We start from the raw sequence: 27,905 nt of genomic DNA, 5'->3' as shown, positions 1-27,905 counted from the left end.
GCCACCCCTCCAGCCTGCTCTCTGTAGGAGCTCCAGGAGGTCAGGGATGGACCTGGAGCACCCTCCACTCACTGAAGCCAGCAGACACCAGCCAGGAAAACCTGTTCCCTGGGGAGGGTTACACAAGGAACATGACGGAGGTCTGGCTGCAGCCCAGACCATGGACTGGCTCCAGGTTCACACCCAGGGACTGGGACCTCTTCGTGCACTACAGGGCAGCCCTGATCTCCTCATCCCAGTGTGTATCTGGGAGCAATACAGCTTCAGCCCAGCACACAGCAAGGCAAGGAAAAGAGGTTTTCCATATGAGACCAGGCAGCCCAGGTGGACCAGCAGGGCGACTCCGTGTATAAACAGCAGTCAAACCCACAAAAAAGAAGATGGGTCTGGCCCATGGGCACCTTCTGCCCCTGCAAAGCAGCTGGGTCATGCCCTTGATGTTGCTGCAGCATCTCTAGGAGGATTCTCAAGCCACCAACCTCACACCCAAGCTGAGGCCAGGCAGACTGGGAGCAATTCCAGCTGCTTCAGCCAGCACAGCTCACGGGGGACAGCCCAGATGGTCTGTTTGAGACCTTGCTTTGAAGGGTTTACTGCTCCCTTTTGCAGTGTGTCTCACTCCTATAAGTGCTGGAGGGGGGATGTTGAACTGCCCTGTCTCTGGCAGTAATAAGGGCAGTAGGGGAACATGGGCAGATGGGACAGGGAGAATGGGTTTAGATTAATAGAAGAGAGATTTAGATTAGATACTAGGAAAAAAATCTTCCCTATGGGTGTGGTGAGGCCCCGACACAGGTTGCCCAGAGAAGCTGTGGCTGCCCCATCCCTGGAAGTGTTCAAGAACAGGCTGGACAGGGCTTGCAGCAGCCTGGTCTAGTGGAAAGTGTCCCTGCCCATGGCAGGGGCAGTGGAATGAGATGAGCTTTATGTCCCCTACCAACCCAAACTGTTCTAGGATTCTGTGATTCTATGATAAATGGCTGGGTGCCCCTGCCAAAAATGCATCTCAGGCTTTGCAAAGCACCTGACCATCCTGCTGGTAGTCTGGCTTCTTTCCTTAGTCCCTCCAGGCAGTGGCTGAAACCATGCAGAACAATGTGGCTTAACTTTTGCCTGGACATCCCAGACCTGGTCCAGCTCCAAGCTCAGAGGACAGGTCCCAGGGCTTTTCTCTTTGGGGATGAGCCAGAACTAAGCAGTGCCCAGTGCCCTGCGTGCCCCCATTCAGCAGGTCCTGGGCACCAGCAGAAGGTCAGGATGGCACCAAGATCCTCTGGTGGCCAGCAGCGTTCAGAGAGACTCATTGTGAAATGCAGTGTGTGCCAGCCTGGAGCCACTGCTGCTTGCCATGCTCATGGCAGAAATACACTGGAGAGCGTGCTTGGCCTCCAACACCCTGAATTCCTTCTTGCCACCCCAAGACAGATCCTGTGGGTTGGAGAGATCATCTCAACACCCCTGAGACAACCTCCAGGCCTCCTCACAGTTGGGCTGGATGGGGGAGGCAAGATGGCACGGGGCAAGAAGGGGAAGGGGATGTGTTTGGGCTGCTCACATTGCCAAGTCATTGCAGTTCCCTCTCCTGAGATGTGGTCCTTGTGCCAGCCAGGTCTTGGAAGAGGTCAGAAAGCAGCCAGGCTGGAGGATGAGCAAGCATTAATCATACTGTAGTGCTGCTGCTTGGTATCCCTTCATGTCTCCCTGGCCAGAGAGAGGCTAAAGGTCCTCCCACAGGCTGTGGGTGGATATTAATGTGGAGGTGGTGACAGATACCCCTCCCCAGATCACCCAGGACTTTGCTTCCCCTCAGCCTGCAGCTGGTGAACTCTGGCTTGGACCAGTTCTCCAGGATAGGCGAGTGCCAGGGCTGGAATTCCAGAGGGTTCTCAGAAGGGCCAAGGTTTGGGAGTGGGTGCAACATGCCCCTCCACGAGTGGCTTTGAGCCAGTCTGGGACAAGTCCACCTCACCCTGAGGAAGACCCTGTGACTGTGCCAGGATGCCCAGGCAGGACGCAGCGGCAGATGAGGTTCATGCCGTGGGACATCCCAAGTAACACGTGCCTGGTCCTCACCATGTGTTTAAGAAAAACAAGAAAAATTACAGGTAGGTACAAAACCTCAACAAACCAACAATTTATTCATCTTATATTCCCACCTGAAAAGGAGGAAACCACATGCACCTGGTGGGTGCCTGGCTGGGTTGGCGTCCCCTTCTGTGGCTGGCACAGCACCAGTCTGTGCCCTGTGACATCACTTCAGTCCAGCTGAGCATCACCACCTGCCACCACACACCGGTGTGCCCCACAGCACACACTCACACAGGAGCATCTTACTCATGAAAAAATATATCTGTACATTCACTCTGTGCTTTTTTTGGGTCTTACATAAATTAGAAGCTACTTTTAGGGAAAAGGCCTGTCTCTAGACAGAGCTCAGGCTGGAAATGCAGCATGGCCCTGCTGTCCCACATCCTCTTCTCACTGAGGGCTTTCTGGGGCCGGGTGAAGCTCCACAGTGTTCCCATCTTCTCTCAGCAGGTGCCACACTGAGAAGCTGCTACACAAAGGGGGTCTCACCCAACCCACATGCAGTGAGCTGGACGGGGGGCACCTTCGGCACGGTGCAAGCAGTGAGAGGGAAGAGCCCCCAGCTGGGACAAGCTCTGTTCAGTCACAGGTGACACAGATGTGCTCCTCTGCCCGGGCAGGAGTGGGTGACAGCAGAAGACCTGCTGGGCTCTCACAGTGGGGCTTGAACTTCTCTTCCCCTTTGCATCTGTTCAGGCTTCGAAACAGCCACAGTTCCCGCGGCTCCAACTGGAGGTACGGATCCAGCGAGGGAAGTCACAGTTTGCAATAGCCTACTGGAGCCAAAATATTGGCTCTGAACACCTCAGGGCTGGAAGTCACCCGCACACACGAGCATGCCCATGGTTAGAATTCCACACGCTGCACGGGGCAGCAGCTTCCAGATACAGCTGCGGGCAAAGTTTCCTGTCAAGAAGCTCAGCTCAGGGCTGGCCCTGAGGGGCTTATCAGACCATGGCTCATCCAGGACTTTACAGCTCCTTGTTCCTGTTGAGCACCTCCTCTTCCTTCCAGCCGCTGGAGTTCTTCCCAAACTTGTACACCAGCCGTCGTCCATCGACTCTCTCCAAGATCTCTCGTTTGTAGTAATACCTGTGGGAGACAGAGGTGGGATCAGGGCTCTGGGTGTAGCCCCACGCACTGAGGAGCTGCTGGAGGGTTCAGGCTGAGCCCCAGTGGGGCTGAGCCAGCCGTGTGGGGCAGGACCCCCCAGGACAGGGTAGGGCACTTACCGCATGGCTCTGCTCAGCTTCTCGTAGGTCATGCTGCTGTTTTTCTTCTTCTGGCCCCAGAGCTGAGCCACGGCTTCCGAGCGCAGGAACTTGAAGACCCCCTCCCGCCGGTCCTCCCACTTCATCAGCCCCTCGTTCAGCTCAGGGTGGATCAGGATGTCCCGGATGAACTCCCACAGGTGGGTACCTCTTGGGGCTGAAAGAGGAGATGGAGCTCCTTTAGGAGGGAAGCTCCTGCAGGTCCTCGAACCTGTGGATCCCCCCAATCCCTACTGCCAAGGCCCTTCCTCCCATCGTTCCCCATGAAGCCCAGAGGGGGAGGCAGTCCAGGCTGCTGGGGTCACGTACAGTGCTTGCTCTTGCGGTTCTCCAGGCAGTCTCTGCTCTCCTTGCTGAGTTTTCGGGGCCGTCCCCGTTTCCGCTTGCCATGTTTGCTGTCCCCTTTCTTGCTGCCTGAAAAGTGGTCTGTGCACACAGAAAGGGGCACACGTCAGGCTGGGCAGCACATGCTGGGGCTGCAGCCCCCTCCCTGTCCTCCTGGGAACCAGAAGCCTTTTCAGGCCCTGGTACCGGGGAAATAACCCCTGAGAGCAAGGTCACCCCCTTCCCTCCAGCCTCATTCCACCCTCATCCCTGACATTATGCTTAGGGCAGTATGCTGCTCCTTCCCCAGACCCTACTGCTTCCTTGCATTCCTGATATTCCCAATATTGTCACCAGCTGAGATCAATACCAAACACTGATTTCTGTGCCCAGGATCCCTGGCTGCAGTCTTCACCCATCTGTTGCCACCCACCCCTTCCCACCAGCATCACCACTGCCCAGCTATCCCAGCCCTGCCCATCACCCTGCTCAATGAAGAGAAACAGAAGCAGAGCACTCAGGGAAAATAGACCTTTCCCTCCTTCTCAGTGTGAGGATGGGTGTTCAGGTGTTGTCCCTAAATCACTGCCAGACTGGAAGTGCAGAACTGCCTGGGAGCCAGCCCTCCCCTCCCAGCTCCTGTCTGGAAGCAAACAACTCACCATCAGGGAAGAGCTTTGATTCTGCAGGGTCGAGGTCGAGGTCACTTCCACCGGAGTCCTGAGAGTTGGGGCTGTGGGACATCACAGGCCCTGAGAGGCAAAGGATCCGGGCTCAGACCACTGAGCATCTGGAGGCTTTTCCCCCTTGTTCCCACCGCCTCCCCCACCACCAGACTGCTGCAAGACACAAACTCATCCTTGTTAAAACACTGACCTGAGACATCAGAGCTGCCTGGGGACATGGCACCCGGCAAGGTGAAGTCTGTGAAAGGGTTTGTGGGCTTTAAGTCCTCCAGGGAGTCCTTGGCACAGGGATTTCCCAGCTCTGGAAGGGGCAGAGAAGGGAAGAAGGGGTTAGCCTTGCTGCCATCAGCTTGTGATCCCTGGAGAAAAGGCTTGGCCAGGGCCCCTCTCTTACCCAGGTGGCCAGTGTTCAGGAAGGTCTGGGAAGTCGCATCCTCTTTTTCCAGCAAATCAATGATCCAGTTCAGCTCATCAGAGGCTACAGAGGTGAAGGACTGGGATTAGCAATGGCTGTTCCATATGGAGGGGAATAGTGCCTACTGGGAGCTGAGCCCAGCCATGCTTGGACTCTGGTCTGTGCCCCCCACACCCTCCCACACAGCCCCAGCAGTGCCCAGGAAGCAGGGGACCCTGGGCTAGTGGAGGGTTCTCAAACTCATTCCTCAAGCTGCAGGTGAAGGAGACCTTGCTACACTCACTGATCTCGTGCAGGCGGTCGTAGAGCTCATCCCCCAGGGGCCCAAAGATGAGGCGCATCTGGTCCCTGCTGCAGTGGCACAGCGTGTGCCCGTCCATGTTGCAGCAGGAGAAGTCGATGGAGCTGGCGTCGTACTTGTTCTTTTCCACGTGGTAGCTGATCCACTCCAGCACCTGCACCTTGGTCCAGAAGTATGGGAGCTCACTGAACCACTCTGGCTTGTCTGCAAGGGATGGAGAGCAGGGCTCAGGGCAGGGCTCAGGGCAGGGCTCAGGGCAGGGTGGCCATGCCAGCACTATGTGCCTTGTGTGGGCTGCTGGTGGCCTCTGGACACCTGGTCTGGTCCAGTGGCGATCCTGCAGGACACAGCAGGCCCTGCACTTGAAGAACTATGGGACTAAAGTGTCCTTAGTGCCCTACCCTGCAATGACAGCAATGATCCCACACTGCCCCCACCACTGGTTTTGGTGCCCTTTGTCCTGTTTGTGCTGCCATCCACCTTGCTCTGCTGCTGGGTTTCTCATGCCTCCCTGAGCACCATCACACAACAGTCTCTCATCACCAGGACTGTACTTCCAAAGTGCTCCTGGTGAGCCCTGGCAGCCTGTCCCCTGTGCTGTGCTGTGGGAGGACAATGATTTCCCCATCTCCTGTTCAGATCAGATGTGCTCCCAGCAGCCATACCTTGTGCCATCCAGGGTGTCCTCCCACGGCCTTTTGGCCTTCCCCTGGGGAAACTGAGGCACGGTGGAATCTGCTGATCTGTCCCAGTGGGACAAGGACCTTGCAGTGAGTGTTCTTCCCAGACAGTGCGCTGCCTTACAACACCCCCATGTGCCGGCTCCCCAGTGCCACCACCGCCACTGCCCTGGTCCTACCTGTGCTCTGTGCTGGGGGCTGGCTGGCGGGGAGGCTCAGCCCCAGGTTGCTGTCGTCCCCAAGGTGTCCCAGCATGTCCAAGGTGGGCTGCCCCTCGTCTGGCTGATACATGGCGCTGATGTAGTTCGAGAAGATGTTGCTGATCTCACAAGATCCTGCCATGGAGCTCTGTGCCGAGAGATGACAGTGAGCCCCGGCGCCGTGGAGGCAGAGGACCCAGGCCCACAGCACCCACAGCACCCCAGAGTCAGGCTGGGTGGGGTCGGGCTGTCCCTCCCTGCACCCATCGTCACCTCTCAGGTCACTCGTGCAGAAATATGCGCCCAGCACCTGCTGGCTGGGGCTGGGCCTGACTCACCACCTCCTCAGGGGCCAGCAAAGAGGGAGGCTGAGCCGGAGAGAACAGGGGACGTGGCGTCACCCTGCTTGTGAGGAGCCTGTCCCCGGCAGCCCGGCCTCACCCTGCCGCCAGCCAGCGACAGGTGACAGCAAGAAGGTGTCTGGCAGAGAACAGTGACACACAGCCCCTGCTGCGGGTGCGGGCCCATGCGGAGCCCCACGGCCGAGTCAAACAGAAGCGGAGCACTCAGGGTCCTCCACGGCCCGACAGCCCCACTGCCGTGCCAGCGGCTCCGGTCCTCACAAGCAGTCGCAAAAAGCACATGCCGATCGCTGCGGCCAGAGGCCCCTGCCGGCCCTCACCAAAGGCCACACGGAGCTGCTGTCCCCTGGCCGCCACAGGGCCGGCGGCTGCGGCGGGACAGCCGTGGCGGAGCCAGGCAAGGCCAAAGCATCCCCCGCTGAGGGCAAAGGCGCGCGGGGAGCAGAGCGAAGCGGCTGTCCTGGGCTCGGGGACGTCAACAGGCCTCGGCCAAAAAAAAAAAGCTTTGGTACCTTCTGTGGTGGCAACTCCAGGAGCGGCGGGTAATCCAGAGAGGAGCGCGGGGAGAAGGAGCCCGGCCTGGCCACTAGCCACTGCTCATGGGCCCCGGGAGGCTGGTGCCGATGGGCAAAGCCCTGCCCGTGTCTCCGCTTTTATAGCTTGGGCGGCGTAACAATCTGGCAGCCCGAGGGGAATTCCAGCCCCAAACGTTCATGCTCCCAGATCCAGGTGATTTGCATAATATGAACCACCGGGTCCCAGCCCTGCTCTGCCTTGCCGGGAAATCTGGGTTGGCCAGTTTAATCATTGTCAGAGCCCGTGCCCCACCGGTGCCCAGAGTTTCACCCACACCGCCTTCACGGGCTGTTCTCTTGCCAGGCTCATGTTTGTTTGCTCACGGCAGCAGGTTCGCTCAGCTCCTGCAGCCAAAAGCAGCAGCGGGGTCGGGCCGGGCCCTGGGGCCTGTAGATCCCTGCCTGGGGTTTGCCTGTGGCAGCGGAGGCAGGACACTGCCCCGGGCACTCACCTGCCCAGGTGGGCAGCCCAGCCCTGCTGCGTGTGTGGGTGCCCTGGCCGTGCCTGGAGAACAGGCTTGGATGGCACAGCCACAGGTTTCCCAGAGCAGGAAGAGTCTCAGTGACCAAGCAGGACAAATGCTGGGGACAGGGCTCAGGTGGGGACAGGGCTCAGGTGGGGACAGGGCTCAGGTGGGGACAGGTGGTCTTTGTGGGCATAGAGCAGAGATCAGGCAAGTGCCTGAAAATTGCTGCTCTGTCTGTCAGAATGGTCGATTTTTTGCCTGAGGGAGGTCTGGGACAAGCTGCAGAGCTGTGACAGCCCCTGCCCTGCCATGTCACACACGCCTGGCACCAGCAGGCACGTACACTCACCCACCAGGGACATGTGCCAAGGGACAAAGGCAGGGTTGTGGGACACATTTGGGGAAGTACCTTTTGTGGCTCCTGCCCCTCTGGCCTTGGAGAGGGGTACCTGGGGCCGTTTTGAGATATATTCCTGCTCGGTTCTCTTGTGCTGGCAAGGGAGGCTCAGGCCAGTCCCAGCCAAAGCTGGGGCACCCCTTTGCCAGGTTCTGGTTCTTTGCCACGCCAGCCATGTCCATACCACATACAGGCTGAGGCAATCCTGGGCACTTGGGAGCAGAGCAGACCCTGCTCTCACACAGCTGCCTCCTTGTCACTTCAGGATCCTTATCACTTCAAACCAGACAGGAAACCATCTCCTGTGACATTGTGGTGACAGACTGTTGCAAACATGGGTACTCCAGGTTGGCACATGGACCAGCATGGACAGGGTGGCTCGTGTCCTGTCCCCCGTGTCACATCCCCAGGCCCAGGGGCAGGCAGGGCCAGTGCGGCAGCCAGGAGGCACTGGGTCCCACCAGCTGATCACCTACCCCAGCTTCATTCCTCCGCAGCACAGTCACGAGTGCTGGGTGCTGCCAGGCCCTTCTGTTTCCTGGACACAGCATCCCACAGGGACATCCCCATGCCAGGGAGCAGCCACTCCATCAGTGCCACAGGGCAAGCCAGGGCCACACCAGGGAAAACAGACACAGAGCCTGACCATGCATCCAGCCAGGGATGGAGCCCAGGGCTCCCCCGTGCCTGGGGACGTGGCTGCCCACTGGGCTGCCAGGGCATGTGCTTGGAAAGCTGCCCCTGGGGAAGGTTTTTCCACTCACCACTACACTGCAGGTGTCCCTGGAGCAGGGTGGGACATGCCAACATTGGGCCATCAGCCAAGGGGTGATGAGGTGGCCATGTGGCATTTGGGAGTCTCCTGGCCGAGCCATGTGCAGCCCACCCACAGCTCTTCCCATGGCAGGGAATCTGGTGGCTGCCTGGCAGGGCTGTCTGGCACAGACCACCCTGGGCACACCCTTTCCAGGTCTCCCTTCCCTGCAGACTGACCTCAGAGAGGCACCACAGGCACTCCCTGCACCCAGGCAATGCCACGGTGGGAGAGGGGCTCCCAGTGGGTGATACCCTTAGCCTCTGATATGTGCTTAGCATAACGGGAGCCCTCCAGGTCCTCCTCTGGCTCAGCCTGCCCCTTCCTTCCCCCTGGGTTTGGGTATCAGGAGGCCAGTGGATCTGAGCTATCCTCCCCAGGCCCCTGCAGGTACCCTCCAGCTTTCCTGCCTGCAGGAATGCCCTTCCTGCCCCTTTGTCCACTGATGTGCCGCAGCCAGGACCCTGTGCTGGCCCCTGGGGAGATAACCATGGGCAACACTCCCTGGAGGTGATGAAACACTGTACTGGGAGCTTAGGAGGGCATAAGTCTCTCCTCAGGTGTCTCCCTGTGCCTTGGGGCACAGCAAGGTGCACAACAGTGCCCATGGGACCCTTCCCTGCCCAGAAGCAGCCACAGCCCTGATGTGCTTAGAGAAACTCCTCCTCAAGCCTGAGGATGGGTGGCACAGGGTTGCCAGCATCTCATCACCAGAGCTGGTGGCTCCCAGGGCTGTCCCCCTGCTGTCCCCTTGCTGTTAGCTCAGTGCACCTTTAGGCATGCAGAGTGCATGGCACAGGGTGCTGCCAGCCCAGGCTTGGCATATTGCTGCAGCAAGAAAGAGGTGGCCATGAGTGTGGCATGACATGGTGACGTGTCGACTGGCAAGAAAAAGTGTCTGTGGTGCCACGAATGGCTGAGGCACCAGGTGGGAGCAGGTGCTGTGATGTCACCTGCCCTGCCAGGGGGTGTTGGTCCCATGAGACCCCCATGTTTGTAACCCAAGGCTGCCACTTGCCCTGGCATCACCACGGTGGCTGTTGGTAGGAGGCTCACGCCAAGGTGACAGTCATGTCACAGGCTGAGGGTGATTCAGGGCATAGTTCTGGGAGCTGGGACATCTCTGGGCACCGCCAGCCCCCAGAGACACCTCAGAGCTGGCCTAGCATTGCCCAGGACCAGCACTACAGGTGTGTTTGGAGCCCGGGCTGCAGCCCCAGGTTCTCAGGGCAGGGGATGCCCGGACAGGGGACAGGGGGTGTGTGGCAGGGACCGTGTCCGGGGGTCGGTGTGGCACAGCCCGAGGCTGGCAGCTCCTGCTCCGCCGCTCTGTCCGACCAGTTTTACCAGCGCTGCCCGGCTGCGAAAGAGAAATTGGAAGCTGCAGGAGCTGAGCCCGGCCCTGAGGGGTTGCAGGTCCACGTCGCTGTCCCTCTCCTCACCCTGGAGGAGGCTGGCTGCCCGGCGTATTTGGGTTCCAGCATCTGTCACCGCGGGGGGCTCAGCGGGCACCACACCCTGACACCGTGTCACGCATCTCCCACCGCAACAACCCGCACCGGCAAGGCTCTGCCAGCCCCACCTCCCGGCATCTCCCCGAAAATCTCCCCCCGGCAGGACCCTGCACTGCACCCCAGCCTCTCCCCTCACCACCGGCCGGACCCTGCGCCCCCCTAGCATTTCCCCCGCCCCCGGCCGAAGCCCGCACCCCCCAGCACCTCCCTCCCCTCCCGGCCGGACCCCGCACCCCGCCCCCGGGGGACCCCAGCCCCGCGTCCCCTCGCCGCGCTCCGGTCGCGCAGCCAGCGCTGCCCCCTGCCGGCGGCCCCGCGCCACTGCGCCTCCGCTCGGGGCTGTGTCCGCTCGGGGCTGTGTCAGAGCTGTGTCCGCTCGGGGCTGTGCCCGCTCGGGGCTGTGCCCGCTCGGGGCTGTGTCAGAGCTGTGCCCGCCCGGGGCTGTGCCCGCTCGGAGCTGTGCCCGCTCGGGGCTGTGTCAGAGCTGTGTCCGCTCGGGGCTGTGTCCGCTCAGGGCTGTGCCCGCTCGGGGCTGTGTCCGCTCGGGGCTGTGCCCGCTCGGGGCTGTGCCCGCTCGGAGCTGTGTCCGCTCGGGGCTGTGTCAGAGCTGTGCCCGCCCGGGGCTGTGTCCGCTCGGGGCTGTGCCCGCTCGGGGCTGTGCCCGCTCGGGGCTGTGTCCGCTCGGGGCTGTGCCCGCTCGGGGCTGTGTCAGAGCTGTGCCCGCTCGGGGCTGTGCCCGCTCGGGGCTGTGCCCGCTCGGAGCTGTGCCCGCTCAGAGCTGTGTCCGCTCGGGGCTGTGCCCGCTCGGGGCTGTGCCCGCCCGGGGCTGTGCCCGCTCGGGGCTGTGTCCGCTCAGTGCTGTGCCCGCTCGGGGCTGTGTCCGCTCAGAGCTGTGCCCGCTCGGGGCTGTGTCCGCTCAGAGCTGTGTCCGCTCAGAGCTGTGCCCGCTCGGAGCTGTGTCCGCTCGGGGCTGTGTCAGAGCTGTGCCCGCTCAGAGCTGTGCCCGCTCGGGGCTGTGTCCGCTCGGAGCTGTGTCCGCTCGGAGCTGTGTCAGAGCTGTGTCCGCTCAGAGCTGTGTCCGCTCGGAGCTGTGTCCGCTCAGAGCTGTGCCCGCTCGGGGCTGTGCCCGCTCGGGGCTGTGCCCGCTCAGTGCTGTGCCCGCCCGGGGCTGTGTCCGCTCAGAGCTGTGTCCGCTCGGGGCTGTGTCCGCCCGGGGCTGTGCCCGCTCGGAGCTGTGCCCGCTCGGAGCTGTGCCCGCTCGGAGCTGTGTCCGCTCGGAGCTGTGCCCGCCCGGGGCTGTGTCCGCTCGGAGCTGTGCCCGCTCAGAGCTGTGCCCGCCCGGGGACCGGCGGACCCCTCTGTGGGGGAATCGGTGCCATGCTGCAGGCTCAGGGATGCTCTGACTCCCGCAGGGTTTGGCATTGCTTGGTGGGAACCCTCCTCCTCCTCGCCAGGAGAGGGGCAGCCCAGCCGGGCTGAGGCCGGGTTTCCGCCACCTCAGCCCTTCAGTCTTCCCCCACTAAGATCAGTTTTTCCCCGTCTGCCTGAGGACCTGCTCCCTACAGGGATCCAGGTCACCTCAGAATCATGGAAACGTTAGTTTGGAAAAGCTCTCTAAGATGATCCAGTCCAACAACTCCCCCAGCACTGCCGTGTTCACCATGTCCCCAAGTGCCACATCCACATGCCTTTTGAACACTTCCAGGGATGGATGGACTCCACCACTACCCTGGATAATGTGTGCCAAGGCCTGGCCACCCTTTTGGTGGAGAAATTTCCCCCAATATCCAACCTGAACCGCCCCTGGAACGACTTGAGACTGTTTCCTCTTGCCCAGTCTTCTCCCAACCAACACTTGGGATATATTACAGGATTATAGAATCACAGAATGGTTTGGGGTGTAAGGGACCTTTAAGGGCCATCACGTCTAATAATCCCCTGTCATGGGGAGGGACACTTTCCACTCCATCGGGCAGGGACAGAAAGGCTGCAGCCACAATCCCTCCTCCCCATCTCTCCCCCAGCCCCTGGGCCAGGCACATGGGAACAGGAGGGGATGGGAGGTTCCTTGCTGTGCCCTTCCCCTCCCCAAAGCCACCTCTGTGCTCCATCCCTTCATGTCAAGAACATTTTATTTGCAAAGACAAAAAGGCAAGAAACAAACACAGCCATTGAAAAACGTACAGCAGGAGACCACAATAACTTACACTATTTACAGGAACACACCAAGGTATAAAACACACGCACACACCTCGTGCTCTGACAAACCCAGACCGGGCTCAGACAGCACAACCCCCACAGAGACAACAGCAGCCTTCAGAGCAGCTGGCCTCTGGAAAAAGCTCCGAGTGTGAAAAGGCATCTGCTATTGTGCTCCTTGTGCGGAAAGGAGTGATGGAGCAGGTGACACAGTGCTGCAACTGCCCCAGTCCTGTGTGGGGCTGGACCTGGGGGTCCCAGGCCTGGAGGAGCAATTGGTAGGAACCAGGGCAGGGCTGAGATGGATAAGGGGTCAAGCCCTGGCGCAGGAGGAAGGTGCAGGGCTGTACTTTTCTGGGAGTTGGGTCTGTGCTGGCCTCTGTCCCAGTTACAGCTGGAGCACCGTGCAGCACCTGGAGGGGCTGGGGGTCCTCGTCCCTTCCCAGAAGGGTGAGGAGGGCTCAGGACAAGCAGCCTGCAGGAGACAATGAAGCTCCAGGGAGCCTGTGGAAAGCAAGTTGGAACCCTGTGCTTGGCAGGGATCGTACCTGGACTCTCTGCAGTGTGGGGCAGGGGAAGGACTGGTGTGGGGCACTGGGAGAGCACCGCGGGAAGCAGGCACTGGTTTTGCAGCACCAAGGCAGGAGGCAGCAACTGAGACCTCAAAGCAGCTGTGCTCAGAGGTGATGGGGTGGAACAACACATCTGGGGGGACAGGATGGGACCCCAGAGCTCCCAGTCCTTGCAGCTGGCGAGCCCATCCTGTGTCATTAGCACTGCAGGTGGCAGGGAGGGGACACTGCTCAGGAGGGCTCACAGTGGTTTGGGGATCCAGTGCTTTTAGGCTCCTGACTCTTGTCCACCCCTGTTGTGCAAAGCTCAGCTCCGGGGCAGCCCTCCACAGAGACTGGAGCTGGCTTCTGTGTGCTGGGGGTGAGGAGACCCCCAGAGCGAGAGTTAGGCCCTGGGGAAAAAAGCATAACCCAGCAGCTTGAGGAAGGACTGCAGGTATGATCACACCCTTGTCACGAATCAAGGCGCCCAAGGGTCTGAAGAAAAATGAGGTGTGTGGTACAAAGGCAGCTCCAAACTGTCCCTGCCCTGGAGGGGCTCTCAGTGAGACCACCAGAGAGGACTTGAGTTGTGCAGCTGGGCCCCCTGAGCTCCAGGGAGCAGCCAGCACAGTGCAAAGGGATGGAACAGCTCTCCACCAGCCACTGGTAAGCAAAAAGCCTTCATCCCAGCCCACCTCCTCCTCGGCTCTCCCAGCCCATGGGCCCATCTGAGCTCTGAAAGCTCCTAGAGCAACCTGCATGTGCGACCTTGTGCTTTGCTGTTTGGGAGGACCTGCACCCCAAACTGACTGAGTGGCTCAGAGCTCCCCAAGCTGCCCCTGCCAGAGCAGCTCCCAGCCTCAAGCAGGGGAAGGCTGGGGGCTCCAGGCTACCCCTCTTTGTCTTCAGTGCCTGCCACTGAATGTAGACTCAACTACAGGTTTTGGGAGTGAAAAATCAAACATCACACACCAGAATCAGCTTCTCACACACCGTCCCCAGCTTGAGCAGAGGCTTTTACAGCACCGAGTCCCTGCTGCCCTGCAGCTGCAGCAGGCTCTGGAAAGTGAGGGCTAGAAGCAGCCCATTCCAACAATGTGCTTTGCACAGACATTTCCCAGTTGAGAACTTCATCACATCCACAGAGAATATCTGCGAGAGCAGAGGAAGAAATATGGGCTGAGCTGGGCCTTTCAGCGTTCCTTTTCCACCCTTCCACAGGACACATCCAGGCTGCCAATCAACCAAATAACCAACAGAAACACCACAGATTCCCAGACCAAGAATCCTACTAGAAATGAGAGCAAAATCTCGGTGCTGCAACTGCGCTGGGGGATCCCACTGCAGAGGTGGGAGGTGGCAGTGCAGGGGACTCCAGCCCTGCTGCCCTGCCCAGGAGGAGGCAGGGAGGGGAATGCAGGGGCTGGCTCAGACATGCAGCAAGGTGGGAGTGATGCCACCTGTCCCCAGGATGAATTCAAGTGTCAAAACCATAATAATAACAATAATTAAGAAGAAAAAAGAAATAAAAGTCTTACACCACAAACTCCACATCCCCAATATGAAACCAAATGACGACAGCACCCAGCTTGCACCGTGAGGTAGCTAAACCAGATCAACACCCAAGAAATGATCTTTTGCATGAGACACATCAACCCACACAGGTACTAAGACCTACACACACACACACACACACACACACACACACACACAAACTATGGGATCACAGTCACCCTTGTCCTGGTTCCAGCCAGGACAGAGTTAATTTTGCAGTAGCCAGGAGGGGATGTGGCCAGAACCCAGAGGTTCTTTTAAACCACCTCACATCATTGCTGGGGCAGGGGGGAGTCTCTTCCAGGGAGAAGGGATCTCTTCCAATCAGGGTGGTGTGCACTGTGGTGAGCATTTTGCATGTGATTTGCTCTCTTTTGTACACTTTTGTTATTAATATTGTGGCTGGTGATTTTTCTTATCTCGTTGCTGTTTCCAGTTAATTGTTCCTGTCTCAACCTGTGGGGTTTACCTTTCGTGCCTTCAATTCTCCTCTCCATTTCACCACGGGGAAGGAAGGAGGGGCTGTGGCAGTGCACAGTTGTAGTGGGAACACTAAATTGGGTAATACCATTCCTAAACCACAACAGCTTTTTTTGGCATCCAAGGTAGGGCTTGAATGGTTGAGATAACAACACATCTGCCCAGAGTGGGCTGGAAACAAACTTGATGTAAACATTTTCTGTATTAGGTACTGAGCCACTGGTCAAAATGTTGCTTGGCGTGCTCATACCTAACCCTGTACATATTTCTGCATGTTCCCATCACAGTGCTCTTTTTCAGAGCAGGGACAGGGATCAGGATTGCTCTGTTGATGTACTGTGGGATATCAGTTTATGACATGATAACATCAAGGGCAGCGAGGGTCATTTGGGATATGTCTTGAATGTTGCTCTTCTATCTGTACCTTGGGCACTGCCTTTGGGACTCCATTCCTAACAATCATGACAATCCATGGGGGGAACGGGGGAGGATGATTTTTCCCCAGTCTTTCACCCATTTTTCCCCCTTGAGGCCTGTTAAAACAGCTTTTGAAGTTCTGGATGTTAAGGAAATCATATTTTTGCCAGGTGTCCTTAGTGCTGTCCATATAATCTTTGGAGTCAAGAAAGGGATTTCTAGGGAGGTGTTTCAGGAAATCTACCCAGATGGGGAATAGTCATGATTGGCATGGAACATGGGGGAAAATGGGCCACTTTTGGAAGAAATTCTCTCCTGCAATGGTTTGGAAATGTCCCCCCTGAATAAATACAAGATGCTGTAAAAGTGACAGAGCATTTGCAAGGAGAATGCTGTGGCAGTTCCAGCAAAGAGAGACTCATTGCAGTGTGCTGGGCCCTGGTTAGCATTTATCAGACACTGCTTTTCACTAGACAGCATCCTCAGGGGAGGAGAAGGAAAGCAGAGCAACAGGCACCATGGCCACTCAAACCACAGGTGAAGCACAGGAACAACCTGTGCTGGCAGCAGTTGCCCCTATACAGAAGAAGAAATCCAAGACCAAATGAGTTTGCATAGAAAGGGATAAAGAGGAAGCAGGGCCCTCACAACGGGAGGAAGAGGCAGAGCTGGAGATAATCACCCAATCCCTATCCCCAGGTGAGCTGAGATGTGAAGAGATTTCAGCTGCTGGTCGGGTTGACCCAACTGCTCCAATGCTGGGAGACTGCAGCCCATGCTATAGAACTGGATGAAGTGAAGCCAAACAACTGGGACCCCTGTCCTGGGATATGGGCATTGACAAGGGGACTGTGAAGAGGACAGAAACAGCCTCTGGAGGCAATTCTTGTCAAGTGTGAGGGAAAGGTATTCCCTCAAGGATGATGGAGTAGCACACCCAAACAGATGGAACACCATGGAGAAGGTAGCCAGTACCTGAGGGAATTTGCTGTGTTAGAGGGAGTCCCAAGGGATTCAAATAACCAGGAGTCCCCTGTAGATGCAGATGACGACCAGTGTACACAATCCATGTGGCAGAAGGTTGGACAGAGCACAGACTCACTGACACTGATGCCAACAGAAGGAGAACAGTGTTGAACAAACAGATTTAAAGGTGGCTCCCCAACTCTGATGATGAAGATCATCTTTCTTCCTTCCTACAAACCTGTTTCTCAACTGTGTAAAAAGACTAATACTATGGCCCAGCCCGTGGTCTGTGGACTGAGGAAGTGTCCCATGTCACATCAGTACAGACCAGAGTCTGCTGGTGGGAGCAACTGCCCCCCTCAGGAGAGAGGGGACACACCACAAGGCAACCTATGGTTTCACCTGCATGACCATGGAGAGGACAAGAGAAGTGGAATGGAAAACCCACCTCTGCCTTGGCAGCATGGGTGTGTGAGTTGAGAGGAAAAACAACAACTGCAGGAAATTCTTCAAGGATAAATGCCACTCCAGTTTCCAGTGAGCACGTGCTCAGACAGAATAAAAGGGCTAATGTATGTCACTTCTGATCCTCCTGAATGCTCCTTCAGCTCACATCTGCAAGAAGTGAGCAGTGAGTACCATGACAAGCACGAGAGGGGCCCTGCCTCCAGGCACATGGGGAGAGCAGCAATGGGCTCTGCTGGACTGTGTGGATCCAAGGCTGGCACAGCAGATCCACAAGAGTATAAGGCTTTACACACAATGGACCCTGATGCCACTGAGATACACAGGGGCAGAATCCACTTCTTCTCTTCTGCAGAGGTCTACTCTGGTCAGTAAAACATGTCTGTGGTCAGGTCATGGGCTCCAGGGTGAGCATTCTGCATGTGAATCATTCTCTCTTTTGTATACTTTTGCTATTAATATTGTTGCTCTTTTACTGTTTGGTTTTTATCTCACTGCTGTTTCCAGTAAATTGCTCTTATCTCAATCCATGATCATCTTTTGTGCCTCCAGTTACCCTCTCCACCCTGCTGGGGATGGGGGTGTGAGTGGTGCACAGATTTAGTGGGAGCACTAAATTAAAGAATACTATTCCTAAATCAGGACAGCCCTCACTTCAACCCCCGTGCCTCAGGACACCAATGCCCCAGCATCAGCTCCCTCCATCCATGGAGTGTGAGAGTCTTGAAGCCCCTCAACACGCTGCTGCACACAGCAGCAAGAGAGGCTCAGCATCACCCAGGACTGGTCACTCAGCCCTGGAACACTAAACAGGCACTTCTGGCCTGCACACAGGAAGGTACTGGTGGCAAAAGGCAAGGCAGGTCTGACCCTACGTGCCCCAGAGTCCCCCTTGCCCACAGCAGCAGGGAGCAGTGAAGGCTCCAGGGCAGGCACTGGAGATCTCAGAGCAGACAGAGATTCACACATGACACCAGGCCACAGCCAAACGCTTTACCAGAGACACCCCATTCACCACACACACAGCCCCTGCAGCCAAGCAAAGGATAAACCAGCTGAGGGATGAGTGCAGAAACCCTCTCCAAGACAGGCCTGCAGGGGAAACCTCCAGACCCCCATGTCTGTGTGATACTGTGATGAGGTCCCTGTGCATTTTTAGCTGCACTCTCAGGTCCACAGGTCACACAGGATGGATGGGTGCCTCTCCTCAACACAGTCATCAGTCCTGACTGTGCAGAGCTCAGCCAAATTCACAGGGAACCAGGGACTGTCCTGGGCAGGGTTACAAACACACACACACACACACACACACACACACACACACACACACACGTACCATTTACCCTCCAACAAGGCAAGCCAGCAGGATGGAATTTTCCCAAAAAAGGCAACCCCCCTCCCCCACCAAATCAATAGAAATACTCCTGTCTTTCATGATGCAGAGGAATCCCCTCACTCCAGCCAGAATACTCAGAACAAGGGCTGGTGGCACATGACCTGGGGCTGGTCAAGCTATCACCGTGGTTGGAGAGAGCAGAGGGGAAATGGTCTGTGCTTTATGGGGCAGGTCCTGGAGCCCCTGATCTCCAAGATCCCAGTTCAGTTCAGCTGGTGGGATCACATGAAGAAATCCTTAAATATGAGTTCAAGTGCTGCTTCTTCTGTGACAAAGGGGAAAGGAGAGTGTGTGAGGCAAGAACACCCATCCTGGGGTCTCCTCGGCATCCCACAAGAGCCCTGGGTGGCCCAGGGCAGGACAGAGCAGGGGATGGTCCCATGGGCCATAGGAAAGACAGAGGGAAGCTCCAGTGTGAGAGCAGGGCCTTTACCAGCCCCCCTTGAACAAGAGAGACAGAGGAAAGCGCCTGCAGATTGTGCATCCTTGGGGAAACACTCCTGGGTGGAGCCCCCAGACCCTCAAGGAGATAAGATTGTGCAAGATGATCCACTGTAGGATTGTTCTTGGAGCACAGGGGGAATCGGGGGACTTGTGCGAGATCCGTGTGTGCAACCCCCTCCCCTCTGCTCCTGCCACAGAGGACTCTGGCTGCTCCGTGCCTTGCTGGGTCCTCTCCATCCCTGGATCCTTGGGCCAGCACATCCAACCTAAGCAGGCTCCAGTCCAGGCAGAGGTCTGAGGGCAGAACCTAAGGGAAGGACAGACAGAGCCACAGCAGTGGGGTGACAAATCCAGCCTTGGCTTTTTTGCCCTGTAACCTCCACTCTTGCTTCATTTCTCCATCTCAAAGGCGTTAAGTCGCTGCAGGAACCAACCACAATCCCTTGAGGGGGGTCACGATGTCCAGAGCAGGGCTGAGCAGTCCTTCCCACTGCAGAGCAGGCTGGGCATGTGGGGAAGAGCCCAGAGCCATGGGGCAGTTAAATTTACAGCCTGGGTTTGGAGAATGTCAAAGGGAACTGCAGCAGCTCTGTCTGGAAGTTGCCCAATGGAGATGTTCCCAGGCTTGTTGTGCCCCATGAGATGGAACATGGCAAAGGAGCTTGGAGGTGCATCCCTCTAGCCACTGGAGACAGGTCCACAGAGGATAGGGAAGGCTAGGAGTACCAGGAAATCCTTCTGTAGTCCCCACAGCAGAGGTGTAGCACAGGTAATGGCTCCAGAGAAGCACCCTCTGGGTTGTGGTCCTGGCCAGCAGACACCAAATGTCCTCGTGGAGTGGAGAATGACTCCTGCAGGAACCAGCCCGGGAGCATGGCAGAGCCCACAGTGGCAGGGGGAACTGGGTGTCTCAGGAGGAGTCAGGGATCTCTGACCCCCAGAAATCCTTCCAGCAGGATGGGTGAGAGGAGAGATGAAAATTTTCCTGTTCACTGGAGAGCCATCGAGAAGCCTCAGCAGGAGGGCAGGTGGAGCTGCTGGTGCCCCACAGAGCTGCTTCCTCACAGGAGCTGACAGTGCTCAAAGTACCAGACGCAGCATTGTCCACCTCATTGGGTCAGGCACAAAGAAACCCCTGTCCTGGGCTGAGCTCCTGTAGATGACTGAGTCCTGAGAGCAGGGGGAGGCACCCTGACCTTCACCCTGCCCCCACGCCTTCCAGTCTTTCTGCAGTTCCTAGTTTGACCCCGCAGGCAACCTCCTCCCACTCCAGAGCTTCACTGTCAAGTCGCTGAGGAACAAAGGTGAGAGGGACAGCATGACCCAGGGGTTGGGGCAGGAGCCCCACAGACCCTGCCCAGACCAGGGTGCTCGCTCTCCATCCCCCACCACGGCAGCATGCAGCCCCCCAGACTTCCAGGCCCTCTTCCCTTGGCAGGAGGTTGTCTGATGCACTTTGGGGAGAAGGCAAACCCAATGAGGCTCAGCCTCCAACTCACCCCACAGGCAGCAGCTGGGGACAAAGGGAAATGGTGACCTCCAGGGCTGACCCCACACTAGGACTCCTACCCGCCCTGCATGAGCTCCAGCTAGGTCCCAGCAGTGACACCCTGGGAGCTGCTCTGCCCCTGGGGCACGGGCTGATTTGGGGTGGCTGCTGACTCCCACCCCACTATCCATGCAAAGGCATGGGCAGGCCATGGCTTCCCACAGAGTTGCCAAAGTAGATGTGGGCACTCGGTGAGGAAAAAAACCAAAAAACAAGTGAAACCAAGGCAGGGACAAGGGGGTGAGTCCATTCTAAACAAAGACTTATCAAGTGGAGAAAAACGCAGAATAGTTTCATACCGTGAAGAAGCAGCTCAGACCAGAGAAAAAGGGGTTGGGGAGGGAAAGAGGGAGAGGAGCAAAAGCAACAGTGAGAGGGACAGAGGGAAGGAGAGATGGAGAGAAGAGGGAAGGAGAGACGGAAGAAGAGCATATGAGCAAGAGAGTCAAAGAGCAGGAGGGTCAAGGCAGACTAGTAGCACGGCCCTTTATGGCAAGGACGCGTCGTGGAAGGCAAGGGGTGAGCCCAGGCACGTAATTCCATAACTTTACCCGGCAGTCGCTGTGGCACAGATGGGAGGTGGGGAGAAGGAGAGGCAGAGAGAGACAGAGAAAAAGGAAGGGAGAAAAGGGACAGGGTCGAAAAGAGGATATCAGAGTCTTGCTGCTGAAGAGCTCCCCGAGAGCAGCAGACAATGCCCAGCCCCGAGGGAGAGGGGTCCCTGCGTGGGGAGGAACCCAGGGCATCACCAGAGTGTGGGCAGGGGATGGCCAGGGACAGCTCTTGGCAGGGACAGCTCTGTGGTGGACAGGCCCTGCCATGAGCAGGCTACAGTGGGCAAAAGGAGATGAAGGAGTAGAGGGGCTAAAAGGCTGCAATTCCCTCCCCACTCCCTGTTCACCCAGCACACACCCACCCGGGCCCAGGGGAACAGCTCAAACCCAGGGTCTCCCCCTTCCCAGGGGCCATGGGGGCAGAACATCCAAGGCTCACCTGGAGGCAGTGAAGATGTGCTTGGAGTTGGTGCAGATGGCGTTGATGGGGCTGTCGTGCCCCTTGATCTCCCCCACTGGGGTGAAGTTGTCCACGTTCCAGACTTTGATGACGCCTCCTCGGCAGGCGCTCAGCACCATGGGGCGCCCGGGGATGAAGGCCAGGGCACAGACCCAGTCTTTGTGGGCATTGGGGATTTGCTGTAGGCACAGAGCAGAGGTCACCACCAACCTCATCTGCAGCACCATGGGCAGCCCCATGCATCCATCCTGGGTCCTCAGGGAGCTCAGGTCCTCACTGATGCCCTGGGACTGACTGGGACTGTGGAACTGGTGATGCCCAGTTTGGAGCCAAGGACATGGGCCAGAAGTCATGGCTTGGTTTCTCCCTTGGGCCGGAGATAACAACCCAGAATTCAGGGTGGAACACAAGCCCCCGCACACTGATGCCCCAGCCTGTCTGTAGGAGAGCCAGCGATCCCAAGCACCCTGCTGGACAAACTATGGGAGCACAGCACACCCTCACCCACACACAGGACTGGGAGTGCCCTCCCTGGTGAGCTCCACGCAGGACACTGGCACTAGGTTCCTGCACACCCCCCCAGGCCCCAGCAGCACCCCTCCTCTGCCTTGTGTCACCACAGGACCTGTGCTCTGCTCCCCTCCAGACCTGGATAAGTTCCTGCTGCTCCAGATCCCACTTCTTGATGCCGTTGTCCCTGGAGCCGCTGAACAGGACATCTCCCTGGATGGCCAGGCACTCAATGCCGTCATAGTGAGGGGGCTCGAAGTTGTGAGTGGGGCCAATATTGCCTGCCATGCCCTCTGTGATCTCAAACACCTGGGGAAGAGCAGCAGATAACAGACCACAGATGGGACTGAGGACATGGCTGGCCTTCTCCTGGGGAGTTTGGCCACCACCCTCTGTGTTCTGGGCTCAGGGACATAAAGTGATGCTGGGAACAGGCTGAGCATTGGCTGCTGGAGGCTTTTTGAGGGTCCTGCCACGAGCAGAGCAGATCTGCCACCAGAAACAGCCCCACTGCTGTATTTTACTCATGGTGAGCCTTCACACTCCCCAGGAGCAAGCTGACAGCTGAGTGGGATCCTGTCTCACTCACCATCTCACCATCCCTCTTCACCTCACTGGTGACAGCTCTAATTCAACCTGCTAAACCTGAAAGGAAGGGACAGGCTCCTGCTGTGCTGGAGCTGTGACTGAGCAGGCACAGGCACCTTTATCAGGGGGGATTATTGAGCAGAACAGGATGAGTTGCTCATCTGGGTCAGCCCTCACATGCAAATCCCAGCCAGAGAGTCTGATGCATGGAGAACTTCTTCTCCAAAGGTTCATTGTGGACCAAGCAAAAGGCAAGGTTTGGGAAGAGGAAACAAGTGAAAATCTCACATACAGAGGCAAAACCAGAATCTGGGCTCAGTTTTCAAGAGGAGAGAAGAGTGAGGGGTTGCCAACATCTGGGCTTCCCTACAGGACCCGGGGTGCTGCTCCCCAGGGAGGAAAGTACCTTGACATAGTGATCTTTGGAGCCTGTGACCACCAGGTCGTGGTTGCTCGCCGTCTGGTTCACTGTGAGACACATCACAGGCCCGATGTGGCCACTCAGCTTTCCCACGGGCTGCAGCCTGCGTGCAAGGGCACAGGTCAGTCCCTCCTGTGTGCTGGGCCTCACCCAAAGGGCCCTCCCATGCAGAGCCTCCCCCAGCCCTGGAGTGCCCCAGTGAGGGTTGTTCCCTTTGGGGGAGAGTGGGCAGGGAGACCCCATTCCCTGTCATTCCAAGAGAGGAAGACAGCCTTGGAGCGTGCCAACATCTGGCTGCAGAGCGCAGGCTGCAGCACAGGGTTCACAGCCCAGTGCCCACTGGGCAGGCAGGAGGACAAGGGAAAAACAGGGCCCTGCTGCTCATCCCACTTGTCTTCTCCCTTCTGCTAACTCTGCCCAGTGCACAGACAAACCCCCCACCCCACACAGCTCCGATGCTGTTCATCACCCCTTGGGTCCTATAGGAAAGGGTCCTAAAAATCCTTATTCCATTGTGAAAAAGGCTTTCACTTTCCCTGGGGGGATCATTTCAGGCCGCTCGGAGCAGCCTGTGCCCCCCTGGCACCCCCGGGCTGTGGTGGCCAGGCCAGCAGTGCCCTCACCTGCCCAGCAGTGCCCTCACCTGCCCAGCAGTGCCCTCACCTGCCCAGCTCCCAGACGCGCACGGCGTTGCCGGCGGCGGCGTAGAGCGTGGTGCCCGTGGGGTTCAGGGCAATCTGGTTGATCTGGTGCTCGCCCTGCACGCTGGTGACAGTGCGGGTGGTGGTCCCGGCACACGCGTCCCCAGAGATCACCTGCCCAGAAGACCTGAAGGGAGGAGAGTTCAGAGGGGGGATGAGACCGGAGCCACTGAGGAAGCACAGGAGGCTGCTGGCTCCAGGCTGGCACAGCTGGCTCCCACACTGAGGGAAGGCCCTGGAAGTATCCCAGTCTTCCCGGGACAATGGGACCAACAAGAGCTTTGTCCCACAGGTCAGTGCCCAGCCTGCAAAGGCAGCCAAGGATGCAGGGTCTGTGCATGACTCAGAGCATCCTGCCCTGGTTTCCCTCTGCTCTCCTCCTGTGCCTCTCTGCTTCCCACAGGAAGAGCTGCAGAGTGCTGGCATCCAGCAAAGGGAAGAAGACATCTTGGCCCCTGTACTAAGAGAGAAGCACCTTCAGGCCAAGGCAGATGAGCTGAGGCTGGAGGGAGGAAGGAGATCTGTGTCAGAGCAAGTGAGTAACTCTGACCTACCACACTGTCCTAACCTTTCAGCCCTACTCCAGACTGGCAGCCACAGCCACAGTCGGTTCCATGCTCCTTTCTGGTCCTCAAACTCCTCACAGAGAGCCAAGTTTCCCACTGACAAGCCTGTGATTTACCCAGCCCCTATGCTGTTTGGGGCTGTGCCCCTCTGCTGGAGCTGTCAGCTCTCCTGGCCACCCCCAGAACAGCTGCAAAATCTCTGCAAAGCTCCTGACCCTTTAACAAGGGCATGTGCTGGATTCTGCACCTGGGACACAGCAACCCTGGCTGTGTATATACAGCAGGGAACAGAGGCTGGAGAGCAGTTGAGGGAAGGGACCTGGGGATCCTGGTCAGTGGAAAGCTGAATATGAGTCAGCAGTGCCCTAGCAGCCAGGAGGGACATCCAGCTGTGGGAGGGACATCCCTGTCCTGGGACACACAAGACACAGCATTGCCAGCTGGTCAAAGGTGGGGATTGTCCTGCCCTGCTCTGCACTGGGGTAGCCTCACCTCAAGTCCTTGGTGCAGTTTTGAGCACCACAATGTTAAAAAGACATTAAGCCATTGGAGAGCATCGTAAGGAGGGCCATGGGAATGGTGAAGGGTCTGGAGGGGAAGCCTCATGAGGGGCAGCTGAGGTCACTTGGTTTGTTCAGCCTAGAGGAGACTGAGGGAAGAGCCTCCCTGGGGTCTTCAACATCCTCTTAAGGGGCAGCAGGACGGGCACTGATCTGTTCCCTCTCATGACAAGTGACAGGACTCATGGGAATGGCTGGAGCTGAGCTGGGAGATGTTTAGGTTGGATATCAGGAAAAGGTTCTTCCCTCAGAGGGTTCTGGGGCACTGAACAGGCTCCCCAGGAAATGGCCACAGCTCCGAGCCTGTCTGAGTTGAAGAAGTGTTTGACAGGGGAGGATTGTTGGTGTCTCCTGCACAAGGCCAGGAGGTGGACTTGATGATCCTGATGGGTCCCTTCCAACTCAGCATATTCTCTGATTTCATGACCCTGAGTCTTTGCTGCAGGAGGACCCCATGAGTTCCCTCACCCCAAGCTCTCCCAATCTCTGTTCCCTACGGAAGCAGCACTGCAAACTGGCACTGAAGGAGCTGGTATCTGACCATATCCCCAGGCCCTGAAGGTTCTGGAAATGGCTCCTGCAAAGCCAGAGATGCCCAGAGTGTCCCGGGTGCCCCAGAGCTGCACGTACGTCAGGGTGCGGATGCAGCGGGCCGAGTCGCGGATGTCCCACACTTTGATGTACGACGTGGACACGGTGAACACCAGCCCCGTGTGGCTGCAGTACTTGATGGAAACCACGTTGTTTGGGTGACCCTTGAGAGAAGCGATTTCCTGGCCTGTCACCAGGTTCCACATTTTGCAGCTCCGGTCTGTGGGAGGAAGAACATGTGTTTGTTGGGGTGTCTCCTCCAAGGCGCAATGGCCTGGGGACAATATGCCTTCTAAGCATCTCCCCACACCCACAGGGCCAGAGGAAACGAGCCAGCACAGGAGCAGGACAGGGCAGGGCTCAGCACTGAAGACAGGAGCCATCCCCGTAATGCCCAACACTTCCCACGTTCCCAATGCCAACCTGCTCCCACAGCATCTGCAGCCTCCCTGCCCCCTCTGCCCATCACCCACCTTTGGAGCCAGTGAAGAGCAGCTCATCGGTGGCATCCAGGCAGAGCACAGGCTTGGTGTGTCCCTCTGCCACCGAGACACACTGCAGCGGGGCTGTCCGGGCATTCTTGGTGCCACCCACTGGGTTAATGATGCCCCTTCACAGGAGAGAGAGAACAGGTACAGTGCAGGGGTGGAGGGGCACTGTGCCCACAGTCCCAGGGCATGGAAGAACATGAGCTGTCTCACACCAAGCATCTTCCCCTGCCCAGCAGTGAGACAGGCCCCTCCACCTGAACGTGGCATGTCTGAGCTGAGGCCTCTGCAGGAACACTAGAGGTCTCCCCATGGGCAGCCCCTGCCTACTTCTGCCCCAGCAACAAGACAGGGAAAGGGGGAGCCTGCCACTGACCTCTGCTGTCCCCAAAAACTCTCGTGCCTAACCAGCACAGACCCAGGACCATTCAGCACACTCAGCTCATGGGCCTCGAGGTCCACTTTGGGGCAGACTGTGCCCTCTCCAGCCTGAAGCTGAAGCTCTGCTGGGATAATGTTTCAGAGTACCAGTATTAGTACCCTTGTCTCTTGGAGGCTGTCACCCTTTGGCTGGTGACATCTGGAGACAGGGCCCCTTGCTCCTTTTACAGAGATCACAAGGGTGACAAAGGGCAGCACCAGCATCTGCACCCCACATCCCTGTTGCAATGGCTGTTCCTGCACCCACTGCTGGCTCTGGGCAGGAGAGCACCCACTCCTGCCAAACCTGCTTCCAAGGGACACTTCTGTCTGTCCTGGGGGACACATCATCTGCCAATCCCCTCCACTTCAGACATACTCAGGGTGCTGAGGACCACCAGCCTGACCCTGCTGTGTGTGACCCCTGGTGGGCCCCCATGTGCCTGGTCATCAAGCACAGCCACAAGACCCTGAGTTGTGCTAGTTTCTTCTTATAGGCAGGGAAACCGATGCATGAGGCTAGAGAAGGGCAAGGTTTGCATTAGTTGAGAGGACAAGCACAGGCTCATTAATTTGGGTTTGGAAATCACATGCATGTGATGTTCCTCAGCTCTGCACTCACCAGTGCCAAGCCAACAGCCTTCCCCTCACCCCCAGTGCTTCCACCAGTCTCAAAGCAACACTGAATCCCAGGGGAAATCCCTGCACTGCAGGGTGAGGCATCTTCCACAGACTTTGAGTGGCTGCCTGACTACAAACTGCCCAGGGTGACCCAGCTCAGACTAGTCTGGTGTCACTTCCCCAGTGACAGGGGGCCTGCAGGAGCTCAGGGCACACCTGAGCATGGAATCATGGAATGGGTTGGATTGGAAAGGACTTCAGACACCAATTCCTTCCATGCCTGTGCCATGAGCAGGGACACCTTCCACTATCCCAGGTTGCTTCAAGCCCCATCCAACCTGGCCTTGGACACTTCCAGGGATGGGGCAACCACAGCTTCTCTGGAAAACCTGGGCCAGGGCCTCACCATTCTCACAGAAGATTTTTTTTCCTAACATCTAGTCCAAATCTCTCCTCTTTTAGTTTTAAACCGTTCCCCCTTGTCCTGTCACTATTTGCCCATGTAAAAAGCTGCTCTCCCTCTTTGTTATAAGCCCCTTTAGGCACTGGAAGGCTGCAATGTTCCTAAAGGATGGGGGAAATATGACCCTTGTTTTGGGAAAACTCTGTAGTCAGGTGGATGCAGGGGAAGAAGCCCAGGAGAACCTTAACTGCAAGGCTGAGCTCTGCACCACAATCTGACTTGATTTCTCTAGGGAAGAGACTGACCTTTCCAACTCAGCACCAGGGAAGCACAACCAGGCACAGAGTGAACCTGAGATAACTGCCTGGAAGAAGCTTGCACAAAGGATTTACTGCAAGCATCCTTCCCCATCATCTCACCATCCTGCTGGACAGCTGGGGAAGGGCTGGGACATGGTGGCCTCATGCTGGCAAGAAACCATCAGAGATGGAGGAGAGCATGCTGCCAACCCAAACCAGCCAGCACCCATTGGTGAGCCCAGCACCACGGACCAAGGGCTAATCCAAGCAGGAACAGTTTGAACTTGCAGCTGAGGGACAGCATCAGGCACCAGAGGTGGCATGCCAGGAGGGGACAGACACACAAGCTGGGAGGGGTAGAGCAGCAAGCTGCAGGCAGACCATGTGGGGACAGGGAGAGCAGGCATCTGACAGAGAGGAGGAGGAGCAGAGAAAGGGATAATAAATAGAAAGTTGTCTATACCTCAGCACCTCCGAGACAGAGGAATCGCTGTCATCAGACCTAGGGGCAGAAAATTAGCAGGATTATGGGAGAGAAAACCCAGACTAGAGAAGGCAGCGGTGGAGTCAGAGGTGGAAGATTGTTATTGCATCCAAGCAAGTGT

The 27,905-nt window shown here is 57.5% G+C and overlaps 2 protein-coding genes across 2 annotated transcripts in view; both read right to left on the bottom strand.

The window, feature by feature from the left end:
• Positions 1-2,110: 2,110 nt before the first annotated feature.
• On the bottom strand, positions 2,111-7,083 carry ELF3 (E74 like ETS transcription factor 3). Its single transcript, XM_066335631.1, has 9 exons — positions 6,840-7,083; positions 5,945-6,113; positions 5,068-5,289; positions 4,764-4,847; positions 4,560-4,670; positions 4,346-4,435; positions 3,669-3,785; positions 3,321-3,516; positions 2,111-3,180 (listed from the first exon to the last, which is right to left on the bottom strand). Exons 2-9 carry the CDS (start codon positions 6,105-6,107, stop codon positions 3,060-3,062), a joined length of 1,104 nt encoding a protein of 367 aa, XP_066191728.1. The 5' UTR covers positions 6,108-6,113; positions 6,840-7,083; the 3' UTR covers positions 2,111-3,059.
• A 5,125-nt stretch (positions 7,084-12,208) lies between these two features.
• KIF21B (kinesin family member 21B) overlaps positions 12,209-27,905 on the bottom strand; it is a 45,900-nt gene continuing 30,203 nt past the window's right edge. The window contains exons 28-35 of the mRNA XM_066335902.1: positions 27,764-27,802; positions 25,543-25,679; positions 25,109-25,289; positions 23,315-23,479; positions 22,637-22,754; positions 21,781-21,951; positions 21,112-21,311; positions 12,209-19,860 (exon numbers count right to left, since the gene is read on the bottom strand). Of these exons, the coding sequence (XP_066191999.1) occupies positions 19,806-19,860; positions 21,112-21,311; positions 21,781-21,951; positions 22,637-22,754; positions 23,315-23,479; positions 25,109-25,289; positions 25,543-25,679; positions 27,764-27,802 (1,066 nt within the window). The 3' untranslated portion in view covers positions 12,209-19,805. The remainder of the gene's footprint in view (positions 19,861-21,111; positions 21,312-21,780; positions 21,952-22,636; positions 22,755-23,314; positions 23,480-25,108; positions 25,290-25,542; positions 25,680-27,763; positions 27,803-27,905) is intronic.

This window comes from Sylvia atricapilla, chromosome 25 (genome assembly GCF_009819655.1).
Source record: "Sylvia atricapilla isolate bSylAtr1 chromosome 25, bSylAtr1.pri, whole genome shotgun sequence".
Classification (NCBI taxonomy): Eukaryota; Metazoa; Chordata; class Aves; order Passeriformes; family Sylviidae; genus Sylvia; species Sylvia atricapilla.
Note: the sequence above shows the minus strand (reverse complement) of the source record. Positions and strands in the feature narration are given on the sequence as shown.

What these genes read in the sequence shown, in the direction of transcription:
- ELF3 (XM_066335631.1), bottom strand. Translation starts at nt 6,107, where the DNA reads ATGGCAGGATCTTGTGAGATCAGCAACATCTTCTCGAACTACATCAGC. An exon ending in GCCCCCAGCACAGAGCACAG is followed by an intron (nt 5,290 to 5,944) that starts GTAGGACCAGGG and finishes CATCCCTTGCAG; the next exon opens with ACAAGCCAGAGTGGTTCAGT. An exon ending in GAACCGCAAGAGCAAGCACT is followed by an intron (nt 3,517 to 3,668) that starts GTACGTGACCCC and finishes CTCCTCTTTCAG; the next exon opens with CCCCAAGAGGTACCCACCTG.